The sequence below is a fragment of the Physella acuta genome, unplaced genomic scaffold (genome assembly GCF_028476545.2).
Source record: "Physella acuta isolate Inbredline_101_S28 unplaced genomic scaffold, ASM2847654v3 ptg000818l, whole genome shotgun sequence".
In the NCBI taxonomy this organism is placed as follows: domain Eukaryota; kingdom Metazoa; phylum Mollusca; class Gastropoda; family Physidae; genus Physella; species Physella acuta.
In genome coordinates this window covers 275555-289326 of record NW_026732336.1, presented here as the reverse complement: position 1 = coordinate 289326, position 13772 = coordinate 275555, and the positions used below count along the sequence as shown (strand labels likewise).

General features: G+C 43.2%; 1 protein-coding gene across 5 annotated transcripts in view; it reads right to left on the bottom strand.

The window, feature by feature from the left end:
• Positions 1-13772, bottom strand: part of LOC131951624 (serine-rich adhesin for platelets) — a 69588-nt gene that overhangs the window by 21653 nt on the left and 34163 nt on the right. For 2 of the 5 annotated variants that reach the window (XR_009388428.1, XM_059313956.1), the window contains exons 6-7: positions 5217-5430; positions 4768-5095 (exon numbers count right to left, since the gene is read on the bottom strand). Coding sequence is in view for 4 of the 5 variants with exons in the window: in XM_059313956.1 (XP_059169939.1) it covers positions 4768-5095; positions 5217-5430 (542 nt within the window). In the remaining variant the exon portion in view is untranslated. Of the gene's footprint in view, positions 1-4767; positions 5096-5216; positions 5431-7854; positions 7972-8818; positions 8908-13772 lie in introns of those variants that run through there. The other 3 variants (XM_059313957.1, XM_059313958.1, XM_059313959.1) reach the window with 3 other exon arrangements.

The window sequence follows — 13772 nt, the reverse complement described above, 5'->3', positions numbered from 1 at the left end:
GTAAATACAGGAGGGCCATAGGTAAATACAGGAGGGCCACAGGTAAATAGAGATGGGACCACAGGTAAATACAGGTGGGATCACAAGTAAGTACAGGGGGGACCACAGGTAAATACAGGAGGGCCACAGGTAAATACAGGAGGGACCAAAGGTAAGTACAGGTGGGACCACAGGTAAATACAAGTGTGACCACAGGTAAATACAGGTGGGACCACAGGTAAATACAGGTGGTACCGAAGGTAAGTACAGGTGGGCCACAGGTAAATACAGGTGGGACCACAGGTAAGTACAGGTGGGACATGGTAAATACAGGAGGGCCACAGGTAAATACAGGTGGGACCACAGGTAAATACAGGTGGGCCACAGGCAAGTATAGGTGGGACAAAGGGTAAATACAGGTGGGCCACACGTAAGTACAGGTGGGACCACAGGTAAATACAGGTGGGCCACAGGTAAGTACAGGTGGGACCACAGGTAAATACAGGTGGGACCACAGGTAAATACAGGTGGGACCACAGGTAAATACAGGTGGGCCACAGGTAAATACAGGAGGGCCACAGGTAAATACAGGTGGGCCACAGGTAAATACAGGTAGGACCAAAGGTAAGTACAGGTGGGACACTGTATATACAGGAGGGCCACAGGTAAATACAGGTGGGACCACAGATAAATACAGGAGGGCTATAGGTAAGTACAGGTGGGATCACAGGTAAGTACAGGTGGGACCACAGGTAAGTACAAATGGGACCACAGGTAAATACAGGTGAGACCACATGTAAATACAGGTGGGCCACAGGTAAGTACAGGTGGGACCACAGGTAAATACAGGTGGGACCACAGGTAAATACAGGAGGGCGACAGGTAAATACAGGTGGGATCACAGGTAAATACAGGTGGGATCACAGGTAAGTACAGGTGGGACCACAGGTAAATACAGGTGGGACCACAGGTAAATACAGGAGGGCCACAGGTAAGTACAGGTGGGACCACAGGTAAGTACAGGTGGGACCACAGGTAAGTACAGGTGGGACCACAGGTAAATACAGGTGGGACCACAGGTAAGTACAGGTGGGACCACAGGTAAATACAGGTGGGACCACAGGTAAGTACAGGTGGGACCACAGGTAAATACAGGAGGGCCACAGGTAAATACAGGAGGGCCACAGGTAAGTACAGGTGGGACCAAAGGTAAGTACAGGTGGGACCACAGGTAAATACAGGTGGGCCAAGGTAAATACAGGTGGGACCAAAGGTAAGTACAGGTGGGACACCGTATATACAGGAGGGCCACAGGTAAATACAGATGGGACCACAGATAAATACAGGAGGGCTATAGGTAAGTACAGGTGGGATCACAGGTAGGTACAGGTGGGACCACAGGTAAGCACAAGTGGGACCACAGGTAAGTACAGGTGGGACCACTGGTAAATACAGATGGAACCTCAGGTAAGTACAGTTGAGACCACAGGTAAATACAAGTGGGCCACAGGTAAGTACAGGTGGGACCACAGGTAAATACAGGTGGGACCACAGGTAAATACAGGTGGGACCACAGGTAAATACAAGTGTGACCACAGGTAAATACAGGTGGGACCACAGGTAAATACAGGTGGTACCGAAGGTAAGTACAGGTGGGCCACAGGTAAATACAGGTGGGACCACAGGTAAGTACAGGTGGGACATGGTAAATACAGGAGGGCCACAGGTAAATACAGGTGGGACCACAGGTAAATACAGGTGGGCCACAGGCAAGTATAGGTGGGACAAAGGGTAAATACAGGTGGGCCACACGTAAGTACAGGTGGGACCACAGGTAAATACAGGTGGGCCACAGGTAAGTACAGGTGGGACCACAGGTAAATACAGGTGGGACCACAGGTAAATACAGGTGGGACCACAGGTAAATACAGGTGGGCCACAGGTGAATACAGGAGGGCCACAGGTAAATACAGGTGGGCCACAGGTAAATACAGGTAGGACCAAAGGTAAGTACAGGTGGGACACTGTATATACAGGAGGGCCACAGGTAAATACAGGTGGGACCACAGATAAATACAGGAGGGCTATAGGTAAGTACAGGTGGGATCACAGGTAAGTACAGGTGGGACCACAGGTAAGTACAAATGGGACCACAGGTAAATACAGGTGAGACCACATGTAAATACAGGTGGGCCACAGGTAAATACAGGTGGGCCACGGGTAAGTACAGGTGGGACCACAGGTAAATACAGGTGGGACCACAGGTAAATACAGGAGGGCCACAGGTAAATACAGGTGGGATCACAGGTAAATACAGGTGGGATCACAGGTAAGTACAGGTGGGACCACAGGTAAGTACAGGTGGGACCACAGGTAAATACAGGAGGGCCACAGGTAAGTACAGGTGGGACCACAGGTAAGTACAGGTGGGACCACAGGTAAGTACAGGTGGGACCACAGGTAAATACAGGTGGGACCACAGGTAAGTACAGGTGGGACCACAGGTAAATACATGTGGGACCACATGTAAATACAGGTGGGACCACAGGTAAATACCGGTGGGACCACAGGTAAGTACAGGTGGGACCACAGGTAAATACAGGAGGGCCACAGGTAAATACAGGAGGGCCACAGGTAAGTACAGGTGGGACCAAAGGTAAGTACAGGTGGGACCACAGGTAAATACAGGTGGGCCAAGGTAAATACAGGTGGGACCAAAGGTAAGTACAGGTGGGACACCGTATATACAGGAGGGCCACAGGTAAATACAGATGGGACCACAGATAAATACAGGAGGGCTATAGGTAAGTACAGGTGGGATCACAGGTAGGTACAGGTGGGACCACAGGTAAGTACAAGTGGGACCACAGGTAAGTACAGGTGGGACCACTGGTAAATACAGGTGGAACCTCAGGTAAGTACAGGTGAGACCACAGGTAAATACAAGTGGGCCACAGGTAAGTACAGGTGGGACCACAGGTAAATACAGGTGGGACCACAGGTAAATACAGGTGGGACCACAGGTAAATACAGGTGAGCCACAGGTAAATACAGGAGGGCCACAGGTAAATACAGGTGGGCCACAGGTAAATACAGGGGGGACCACAGGTAAATACAGGAGGGCTATAGGTAAGTACAGGTGGGATCACAGGTAAGTACAGGTGGGACCACATGTAAGTACACGTGGGACCACAGGTAAATACAGGAGGGACCACAGGTAAATACAGGTGGGACCACAGGTAAATACAGGTGAGACCACAGGTAAATACAGGTGGGCCACAGGTAAATACAGGTGGGCCAAAGAAAAATACAGGTGGGACTACAGGTAAATACAAGTGGGACCACAGGTAAATACAGGAGGGCCACAGGTAAATACAGGTGGGATCACAGGTAGGTACAGGTGGGACCACAGGTAAGTACAAGTGGGACCACAGGTAAGTACAGGTGGGACCACTGGTAAATACAGGTGGAACCTCAGGTAAGTACAGGTGATACCACAGGTAAATACAAGTGGGCCACAGGTAAGTACAGGTGGGACCACAGGTAAATACAGGTGGGACCACAGGTAAATACAGGTCGGACCACAGGTAAATACAGGTGGGCCACAGGTAAATACAGGAGGGCCACAGGTAAATACAGGTGGGCCACAGGTAAATACAGGGGGGACCACAGGTAAATACAGGAGGGCTATAGGTAAGTACAGGTGGGATCACAGGTAAGTACAGGTGGGACCACATGTAAGTACACGTGGGACCACAGGTAAATACAGGAGGGACCACAGGTAAATACAGGTGGGACCACAGGTAAATACAGGTGAGACCACAGGTAAATACAGGTGGGCCACAGGTAAATACAGGTGGGCCAAACAAAAATACAGGTGGGACCACAGGTAAATACAAGTGGGACCACAGGTAAATACAGGAGGGCCACAGGTAAATACAGGTGGGATCACAGGTAAGTACAGGGGGGACCACAGGTAAATACAGGAGGGCCACAGGTAAATACAGATGGGACCACAGGTAAATACAGGTGGGATCACAGGTAAGTACAGGGGGGACCACAGGTAAATACAGGAGGGCCACAGGTAAATACAGGTGGGCCACAGGTAAATACAGGTGGGACCACCGGTAAGCACAGGTGGGACACGGTAAATACAGGAGGGCCACAGGTAAATACAGGTGGGACCACAGGTAAATACAGGTGGGCCACAGGCAAGTACAGGTGGGACAACAGGTAAATACAGGTGGGCCACAGGTCAATACAGGTGGGACCACAGGTAAATACAGGTGGGCCACAGGTAAGTACAGGTGGGACCACAGGTAAATACAGGTGGGCCACATGTAAATACAGGTGGGACCAAAGGTAAGTACAGGTGGGACCACAGGTAAGTACAGGTGGGACCACTGGTAAATACAGGTGGAACCACAGGTAAGTACAGGTGAGACCACAGGTAAATACAGGTGGACCACAGGTAAGTACAGGTGGGACCACAGGTAAATACAGGTGGGACCACAGGTAAATACAGGTGGGACCACAGGTAAATACAGGTGGGCCACAGGTAAATACAGGAGGGCCACAGGTAAATACAGGTGGGCCACAGGTAAATACAGATGGGACCAAAGGTAAGTACAGGTGGGACACCGTATATACAGGAGAGCCACAGGTAAATACAGGTGGGACATGGTAAGTAGAGGTGAGACCACAGGTAAGTTCAGGTGGGACCACGGGTAAGTTCAGGTGGGACCACAGGTAAGTACAGCCCACTTTCTGCCTGTAAAACCTGCTCACCTGCGAGTGGGGTAGCCGACTTCTTGACTGTCAGAGCTCTGACGTGAGTGAGCCCCTGAGGTGTGGGAGTCATCCAAGCTATCAGTGGACGAGTACCTCCTGTGTGAGCTGCCGGCATGACTTAAGTCAGGTGTGCTCTTGTCGGCATGACTTAAGTCAGGTGTGCTCTTGTCGGCTTGACTTAAGTCAGGTGTGCTCTTGTAGGTGCTGTTGTACCGCTCCTCACTGTAGCTGGAGTTGAAGGCCTGAAGCGACTGGCGGTTAAGTGCACTAGCACTGCTGTATCGTGCCATGGGCATGTCGGGTTCGTCTAAGCTTTCACAAGATTCTGTCCAGCAAAAACATTCACAACTTTATTCATATGCTACCAAAACGATTACAATGATCTTAGGTTAAAATAAGCTAAGAGACTGAATTGAACAGGCTAGACATAGTAGAGAAAAGAGAACCTTTTTCGTAGGAATCAAAAGAACTCTCAGACACATTGAGTGTTCCATGGGGCCAGTCCCATTGTTGGAGCTTGGAGCTATCTGCTGTGGTGGACGACTGGACGCTCTCAGGATTCGTGTGCTTCTGGTGGATGAGGGCAGAGAAGGCACTGAAATCAAGCAGTGGACCTTGTTTGGCCGTCACCTTGCCGAGCCAGTAGATTGTCACTATCACCTGAAAAAATACATTCACCTTAGTTTATAAGTCACATCTTACCGTGTGCTTTGACGTCATATCTTACCGTGTGGTTTGACGTCATATCGTAACGTGTGCTTTGACGTCATATCTTACCGCGTGGTTTGACGTCATCTCGTAACGTGTGGTTGTGTGGGAAGCTACCATTCATACAATAAATCTTACTTGTAAAACGTTTATAGATTCCAATGTGCGTAGTTCAGATCATGTTTACACTCATGTACAAATATTTATGTGCACGATATGCATCTCATGATGTGCATCTCATGATGTGTACTCGTGATGTGTACTCACGATGTGCATCTCATGATGTGTACTCACGATGTGCATCTCATGATGTGTACTCACGATGTGCATCTCATGATGTGCATCTCATGATGTGTACTCACGATGTGCATCTCATGATGTGTACTCACGATGTGCATCTCATGATGTGTACTCACGATGTGCATCTCATGATGTGCATCTCATGATGTGTACTCACGATGTGCATCTCATGATGTGTACTCACGATGTGCATCTCATGATGTGCATCTCATGATGTGCATCTCATGATGTGCATCTCATGATGTGTACTCACGATGTGCATCTCATGATGTGTACTCACGATGTGCATCTCATGATGTGTACTCACGATGTGCATCTCATGATGTGCATCTCATGATGTGCATCTCACGATGTGTATCTCATGATGTGCATCTCACGATGTGCATCTCATGATGTGCATCTCATGATGTGCATCTCACGATGTGCATCTCATGATGTGCATCTCATGATGTGCATCTCATGATGTGCATCTCACGATGTGTATCTCATGATGTGCATCTCACGATGTGCATCTCATGATGTGCATCTCACGATGTGCATCTCATGATGTGCATCTCATGATGTGCATCTCACGATGTGCATCTCACGATGTGCATCTCATGATGTGCATCTCATGATGTGCATCTCATGATGTGCATCTCATGATGTGTACAGCTTTCGTGTGATTACAGATCCGTTAGCGTTCACACATTAGTACACGTCATGTGTACACATACCTCAACGTGTGTACATCACGTCATGTGTACACATACCTATAGTGTGTACATCACGTCATGTGTACACATACCTCTACGTGTGTACGTCATGTGTACACATACCTCTACGTGTGTACATCACGTCATGTGTACATCACGTCATGTGTACACATACCTCTACGTGTGTACATCACGTCATGTGTACACATACCTCTACGTGTGTACATCACGTCATGTGTACACATACCTCTACGTGTGTACATCACGTCATGTGTACACATACCTCTACGTGTGTACGTCATGTGTACACATACCTCAACGTGTGTACATCACGTCATGTGTACATCACGTCATGTGTACACATACCTATAGTGTGTACATCACGTCATGTGTACACATACCTCTACGTGTGTACGTCATGTGTACACATACCTCTACGTGTGTACATCACGTCATGTGTACATCACGTCATGTGTACACATACCTCTACGTGTGTACATCACGTCATGTGTACACATACCTATAGTGTGTACATCACGTCATGTGTACACATACCTCTACGTGTGTACGTCATGTGTACACATACCTCAACGTGTGTACATCACGTCATGTGTACATCACGTCATGTGTACACATACCTATAGTGTGTACATCACGTCATGTGTACACATACCTCTACGTGTGTACGTCATGTGTACACATACCTCTACGTGTGTACATCACGTCATGTGTACATCACGTCATGTGTACACATACCTCTACGTGTGTACATCACGTCATGTGTACACATGCCTCTACGTGTGTACATCACGTCATGTGTACACATACCTCAACGTGTGTACATCACGTCATGTGTACACATACCTATAGTGTGTACATCACGTCATGTGTACACATACCTCTACGTGTGTACGTCATGTGTACACATACCTCAACGTGTGTACATCACGTCATGTGTACATCACGTCATGTGTACACATACCTATAGTGTGTACTTCACGTCATGTGTACACATACCTCTACGTGTGTACGTCATGTGTACACATACCTCTACGTGTGTACATCACGTCATGTGTACATCACGTAATGTGTACACATACCTCTACGTGTGTACATCACGTCATGTGTACACATACCTCTACGTGTGTACATCACGTCATGTGTACACATACCTCTACGTGTGTACGTCATGTGTACACATACCTCTACGTGTGTACATCACGTCATGTGTACACTTACCTATAGTGTGTACATCACGTCATGTGTACACATACCTCTACGTGTGTACATTTGTCGGTCGAGAACGTGACACGCTAAAAACCTGAGAACGCCCACTTGATAGACCCTGTCATAAAAGTCGGAACATTCTAGACATTCCTACCTGTAGCGGTGACTAGCCGCACAAAAGCTTGATGGCAATTCTTGTCAGGCTGGGCGCCATCTTTAAATCTAGCCTCAACTCATCGAACACACTGGCACAATCGATCGCCTCACAGCAAGCAATGTGTTACCACACAATAAATAACACACCAGTAGCACACTAACACTTGTATAACGATCACACAGTAAAGCCAGGCTACCACTCAAAGACCATGGATAACCCATGTTGCTATAAATAGCTTCAATTTAAGGTGTAAGTATTGATTGTTGCAGCGACATTCTTCATGCGATAGTCAGAAGGCTAGTCATCAATTACAATCATCACAACATTCATATATATATATATATATATATATATATATATATATATATATATATATATATATATATATGTATATATTACAAAATATACCGTATGTACACAATACTAAAAATAGAAGTGAAACTGCGTCAGGCTGTCGTATCTGTTCCATATCAATTGTGTCACAAACATTTGCCATTGTGCCACTAATATGTGTCACAAACATTTGCCATTGTGCCACTAATATGTGTCACAAACATTTGCCATTGTGCCACTAATATGTGTCACAAACATTTGCCATTGTGCCGCTAATATGTGTCACAAACATTTGCCATTGTGCCACTAATATGTGTCACAAACATTTGCCATTGTGCCACTAATATGTGTCACAAACATTTGCCATTGTGCCACTAGTATGTGTCAGTCTACTACTAAATATTGCATTTTGCCACTAAAATTTTTCTTTAACATTTACCATTATGCAAATAAGTATCAATGTACCTCTAACAGTTATGACTATTTTGAAAGTCGAGCTAACGAGTTCAATCGTCTGACGGCGCATTAGTTCGATAGTCAAGGCGCAGCAAATAGAAATCGAATGAAATCAATGATTAGAACACACACACACACACATACATCTATAGGTTGTGTGATGATCACTTACCAGACAAACGTTAAGAAGGTGAGGTGAAGAAAATATCCCAGGACAATTCGGGGCGACACGAACGGTCTACACTCCAGTCACTCCGACTTAAATATAGAGGGGGCGGGGCTTAATCTGTCAAATCTCTTTATCGGCTTTAAAGGCACATTACAACTGCTACAGACGACCCAGCTTTACTGGCAGTAAAGTTTATTATTAATGGATGACTAACGATAACCTTACTGGCAGTAAAGTTTATTCTTAATGGATGCCTAACGCTAACCCTAACCCAAATAAAATGGTTTTTCATTTTTACACTTAGAATCACCTGGAAAAATTGAAACGAAAAACACTTAACAGTAAACAAACCAATAGACAGTTTACATTAAACCAGAGGCGTAGCGAGGGCGGGGCGGGGGGTGCGGACCGCACCGGGTGACACCATTTAGGGGGTGACACCAAATGATTAATTAAACTTACAACTTTAATTACAACTATTACAAGAGGGTGGTGGGTGACACCATAACGTAAACCTGCTAACTATAGAGACTGTATTACTAGCACACTATAGATAAACATCGTTACTATTAAGTCTGCGGTGTTTAAAGCTCATACACATATACACAAGCATATACCCGTATGTGGCGTATATTTAAATTGTATATATATATATATATATATATATATATATATATATATATATATATATATATATATATACATATATATATATATATATATATTTACACTTTGTTTCTTCGGGGGGGGGGGGGGCTGACAACACGAAGTGCCGCACCGGGTGATACCCGACTTAGCAACGCCGCTGCATTAAACACGACTATAGAAAGTTTCAACACACCTATAGACGGTTTACATTAAACACCTGCAGACAGTTTATAGTAAACACATCTGTAAAAAGTTTACAGTAAACACACCTGCAGAAAGTTTACAGTAAACAAACCTGCAGACTGTTTACAGTCAACACACCTGCAGAAAGTTTACAGTAAACACACCTGCAGACAGTTTACAGTCAACACACCTGTGGACAGTTTACAGTAAACACACCTGCAGACAGTTTATAGTAAACACATCCGTAAAAAGTTTACAGTAAACACACCTGCAGAAAGTTTACAGTAAACAAACCTGCAGACAGTTTGCAGTAAACACATCTGCAGACAGTTTATAGTAAACACATCTGTAAAAAGTTTACAGTAAACAAACCTGCAGACTGTTTACAGTCAACACACCTGCAGAAAGTTTACAGTCAACACATCTGCAGACAGTTTGCAGTAGACAAACCTGCAGACAGTTTATAGTAAACACACCTGCAGACAGTTTATAGTAAACACACCTGCAGACAGTTTACAGTAAACACACCTGTGGACAGTTTACAGTAGACAAACCTGCAGACAGTTTGCAGTAGACAAACCTGCAGACAGTTTGCAGTAGACAAACCTGCAGACAGTTTGCAGTAGACAAACCTGCAGACAGTTTACAGTCAACACATCTGCAGACAGTTTATAGTAAACACACCTGCAGACAGTTTGCAGTAGACAAACCTGCAGACAGTTTGCAGTAGACAAACCTGCAGACAGTTTACAGTAAACACACCTGCAGACAGTTTGCAGTAGACAAACCTGCAGAAAGTTTACAGTAAACACACATGTGGACATCGTCAAACAAAATCAGAGATGATACGAGGCAGTAGACACATTTTTTGATTGAGTGAATCACGTGCTCCTTTATCTACTCACTCATAAGTCATGTTTTACTCACTCATAAGTCATGTTTTGCTCACTCATAAGTCATGTTTTGCTCACTCATAAGTCATGTTTTACTCACTCATAACTCATGTTTTACTCACTCATAAGTCATGTTTTACTCACTCAAGTCATGTTTTACTCACTCATAAATCATGTTTTACTCACTCATAAGTCATGTTTTACTAACTCATAAGTCATGTTTTACTCACTCAAGTCATGTTTTACTCACTCATAAGTCATGTTTTACTCACTCAAGTCAAGTTTAACTCACTTAAGTCACGTTTTACTCACTCATAAGTCATGTTTTACTCACTCATAAGTAATGTTTTACTCACTCATAAGTCATGTTTTACTCACTCAAGTCATGTTTTACTCACTCATAAATCATGTTTTACTCACTCATAAGTCATGTTTTACTAACTCATAAGTCATGTTTTACTCACTCAAGTCATGTTTAACTCACTCATAAGTCATGTTTTACTCACTCAAGTCAAGTTTTACTCACTTAAGTCACGTTTTACTCACTCATAAGTCATGTTTTACTCACTCATAAGTCATGTTTTACTCACTTATAAGTGATGTTACTTATAAGGTACTAAGGTACTTGAGTGATCGCACAGCTGACAAATGTAATCGACGTGACACACGTGATTGACGTGACACAAGTGATTGACGTGATTGACGTGATTGAACTGATTGACGTGGCACTCAACTAGATGTCTAAAATCAACGTTTACATTACTTCCCCCTGGTTGTATGACGTCAGTACACTCTGTAGCACACGTCTAGACCAGGCAAGTGTTTTCATTGGATCGTGTATGTTGAATTTAGGTTGTGTGTTCAGGGTGTGTGGGATTATAGCGTTGGTGTGTGGTGGGTGGGTGTATGGGTGCTAAAGTTTTTAAATAAATGGGTATCTCAGATGTCAAGTTTAGAGATAGAAAATGTCAGAAGGATGTATATATGAAGGATGTAAATGGGAAAGATGTAAATGGGAAGGATGTAAATCGGAAGGATGTAAATGGGAAGGATGTAAATGGGAAGGATGTAAATGGGAATGATTTAAATGGGAAGGATTTAAATGGGAAAGATGTTCACCGGATTGGTAAGTAGATCAATCGTTTAACTCTTTGTAAATTAATGTAAAGGAACTAATTGTAACAACGCATGCTGTACGATTGTGTAACAAAAAGCCTTTAAAATAAATTAGTGAAAATAATTATCATTAAAAATTTTTAAAAAAACCCACGTTTTCTGATAGAACTAAAAAGTAGAAAATAAATGCTATACATCACAATAATGCAAGCGATCACTCTACGATAAGCGATCGCAAACTGCGTGCGCATTATGACAAAAAATGAAAAACGTGGGGCGCCGAAGTAAAAGTTTTTTATCGGTCATTGTTAATATAAGATGTAAAAGTTATATTACTATTGATTAGATAATACTATTGAGTTTTATTTGGGAGCTTGTAGAGAGTCAACAGTATTAGAAACTGTAAGAAAATCACGGCGTCCCACGTTTTTCATTTTTTGTAATAATAATTGAATATTGTATTGTCATCGGAAACAAAGCTTCCCTGAAAATTTCAGCGCGCTAGCTAACTGGGAAGTGTCCGAAATTTCGATCGCAAGATTTGATGGAAAGACAAACAAACAGACGCGAAAGCAAGTTAAAGAAAACGTGGGAAAAATCAGTAAAATCTGAACCCTTTGGAGGGGGAGGTGGGAGGTGGGTTTTTTGCAAATGAAAATTGGAAAGATGTTCGCTAGGTTGGTGGGTAGATACATTGGTTAACCCTGAAAAAGAATTCAGTTCTATCAAAGTATTATGCACGATTTCTCCAGCTAGTGTTAAAAAATTAATGCTTCAATTTCTTTGTGGTTAAAAGTTATGTTTCTCAATTTTAACGGGCAAGATCAGAGACTTTTAATTGATGGCGTTACATTTTGCCTGGACCCATAGTACTAAACGAAATAAATATCATGGATTATAATGTGGCTATCTGATTAGTAAAATAGTATCGGGTCAGAGCGAGTGGTTTGGGAGGCGATACTATTTGGTCGGAAATTTACCAGATTAAAGTTTGTACTATACAATTAGTAAGATGTACAGATTTGTATCGACCGACCCGTGTCTGCTACACAGTGTTAACCTTTCTCTCCCATCCATACAAGAAACTTCACATTGCTAATTATCATGACAATGAAGTTGAGTTACACATTGGTTTCGGAAAGCTTAAAACATATATCGTTGATGATTCTGAACTGAACGTCTTGGTTGGAATCGCCATCAATACAGTAAAATGTACGTGTTACAGGACATGTAAATAATAAGAGATAATAGGGGAGTCACTGAAGATGTGAAGAGATTATTGGGGAGTCACTGAAGATGTGAAGAGATTATTGGGGAGTCACTGAAGATGTGAAGAGATTATTGGGGAGTCACTGAAGATGTGAAGAGATTATTGGGGAGTCACTAAAGATGTGAAGAGATTATTGGGGAGTCACTGAAGATGTGAAGAGATTATTGGGGAGTCACTAAAAACATAAAGAAAGAAAGCAGAGTAGCAATCAATGAGTGAGGGGGACATCACAGTCTGTATTTAAGGATAGTATAAAATCGCTGGTGGATAGCACGAAATTCTCTGCCCTTTGTGTTGATTAATAGACGCCTTTGATAATTTTACAATCTAGCACCAAGTCGACCTTTAGATATATGTATAATCATATTATACTGTTGGTAAATATATGATCCTGTAACAAAGTTGGTATTTAGATACACTATATTAAACCTACATTCAAACGAATGTAAAAGAAAGCTAATCTTTATTTACATACTATTTATTTACATAATCCTAAAACCTTCTTTAACTTTAAACTTAACACTAACTACAAACCAACCAAAACCTAAACACAAATACAAACGCAAATTAGAACATAAACCCAAACTCAAACTCAAACCTAAACACAAATGCAAACACACAAAAATGCAAACACAAAAGCAAACACAAACTCAAACATAAACGGAAACAATAGCGCAGAACATAAATATAAATTTAAATGCATACATAAAAACATAGTGCTCACAGTATAGCCCGTGGGGCCAAATCGCCTGTTACAACTTAATAAACAACTATAATACCCCATCTTATCCATAGTCTATTGAACTCCCTAAACCGAACGTTTGGGCGCCGGAGGACGCCCGGATTT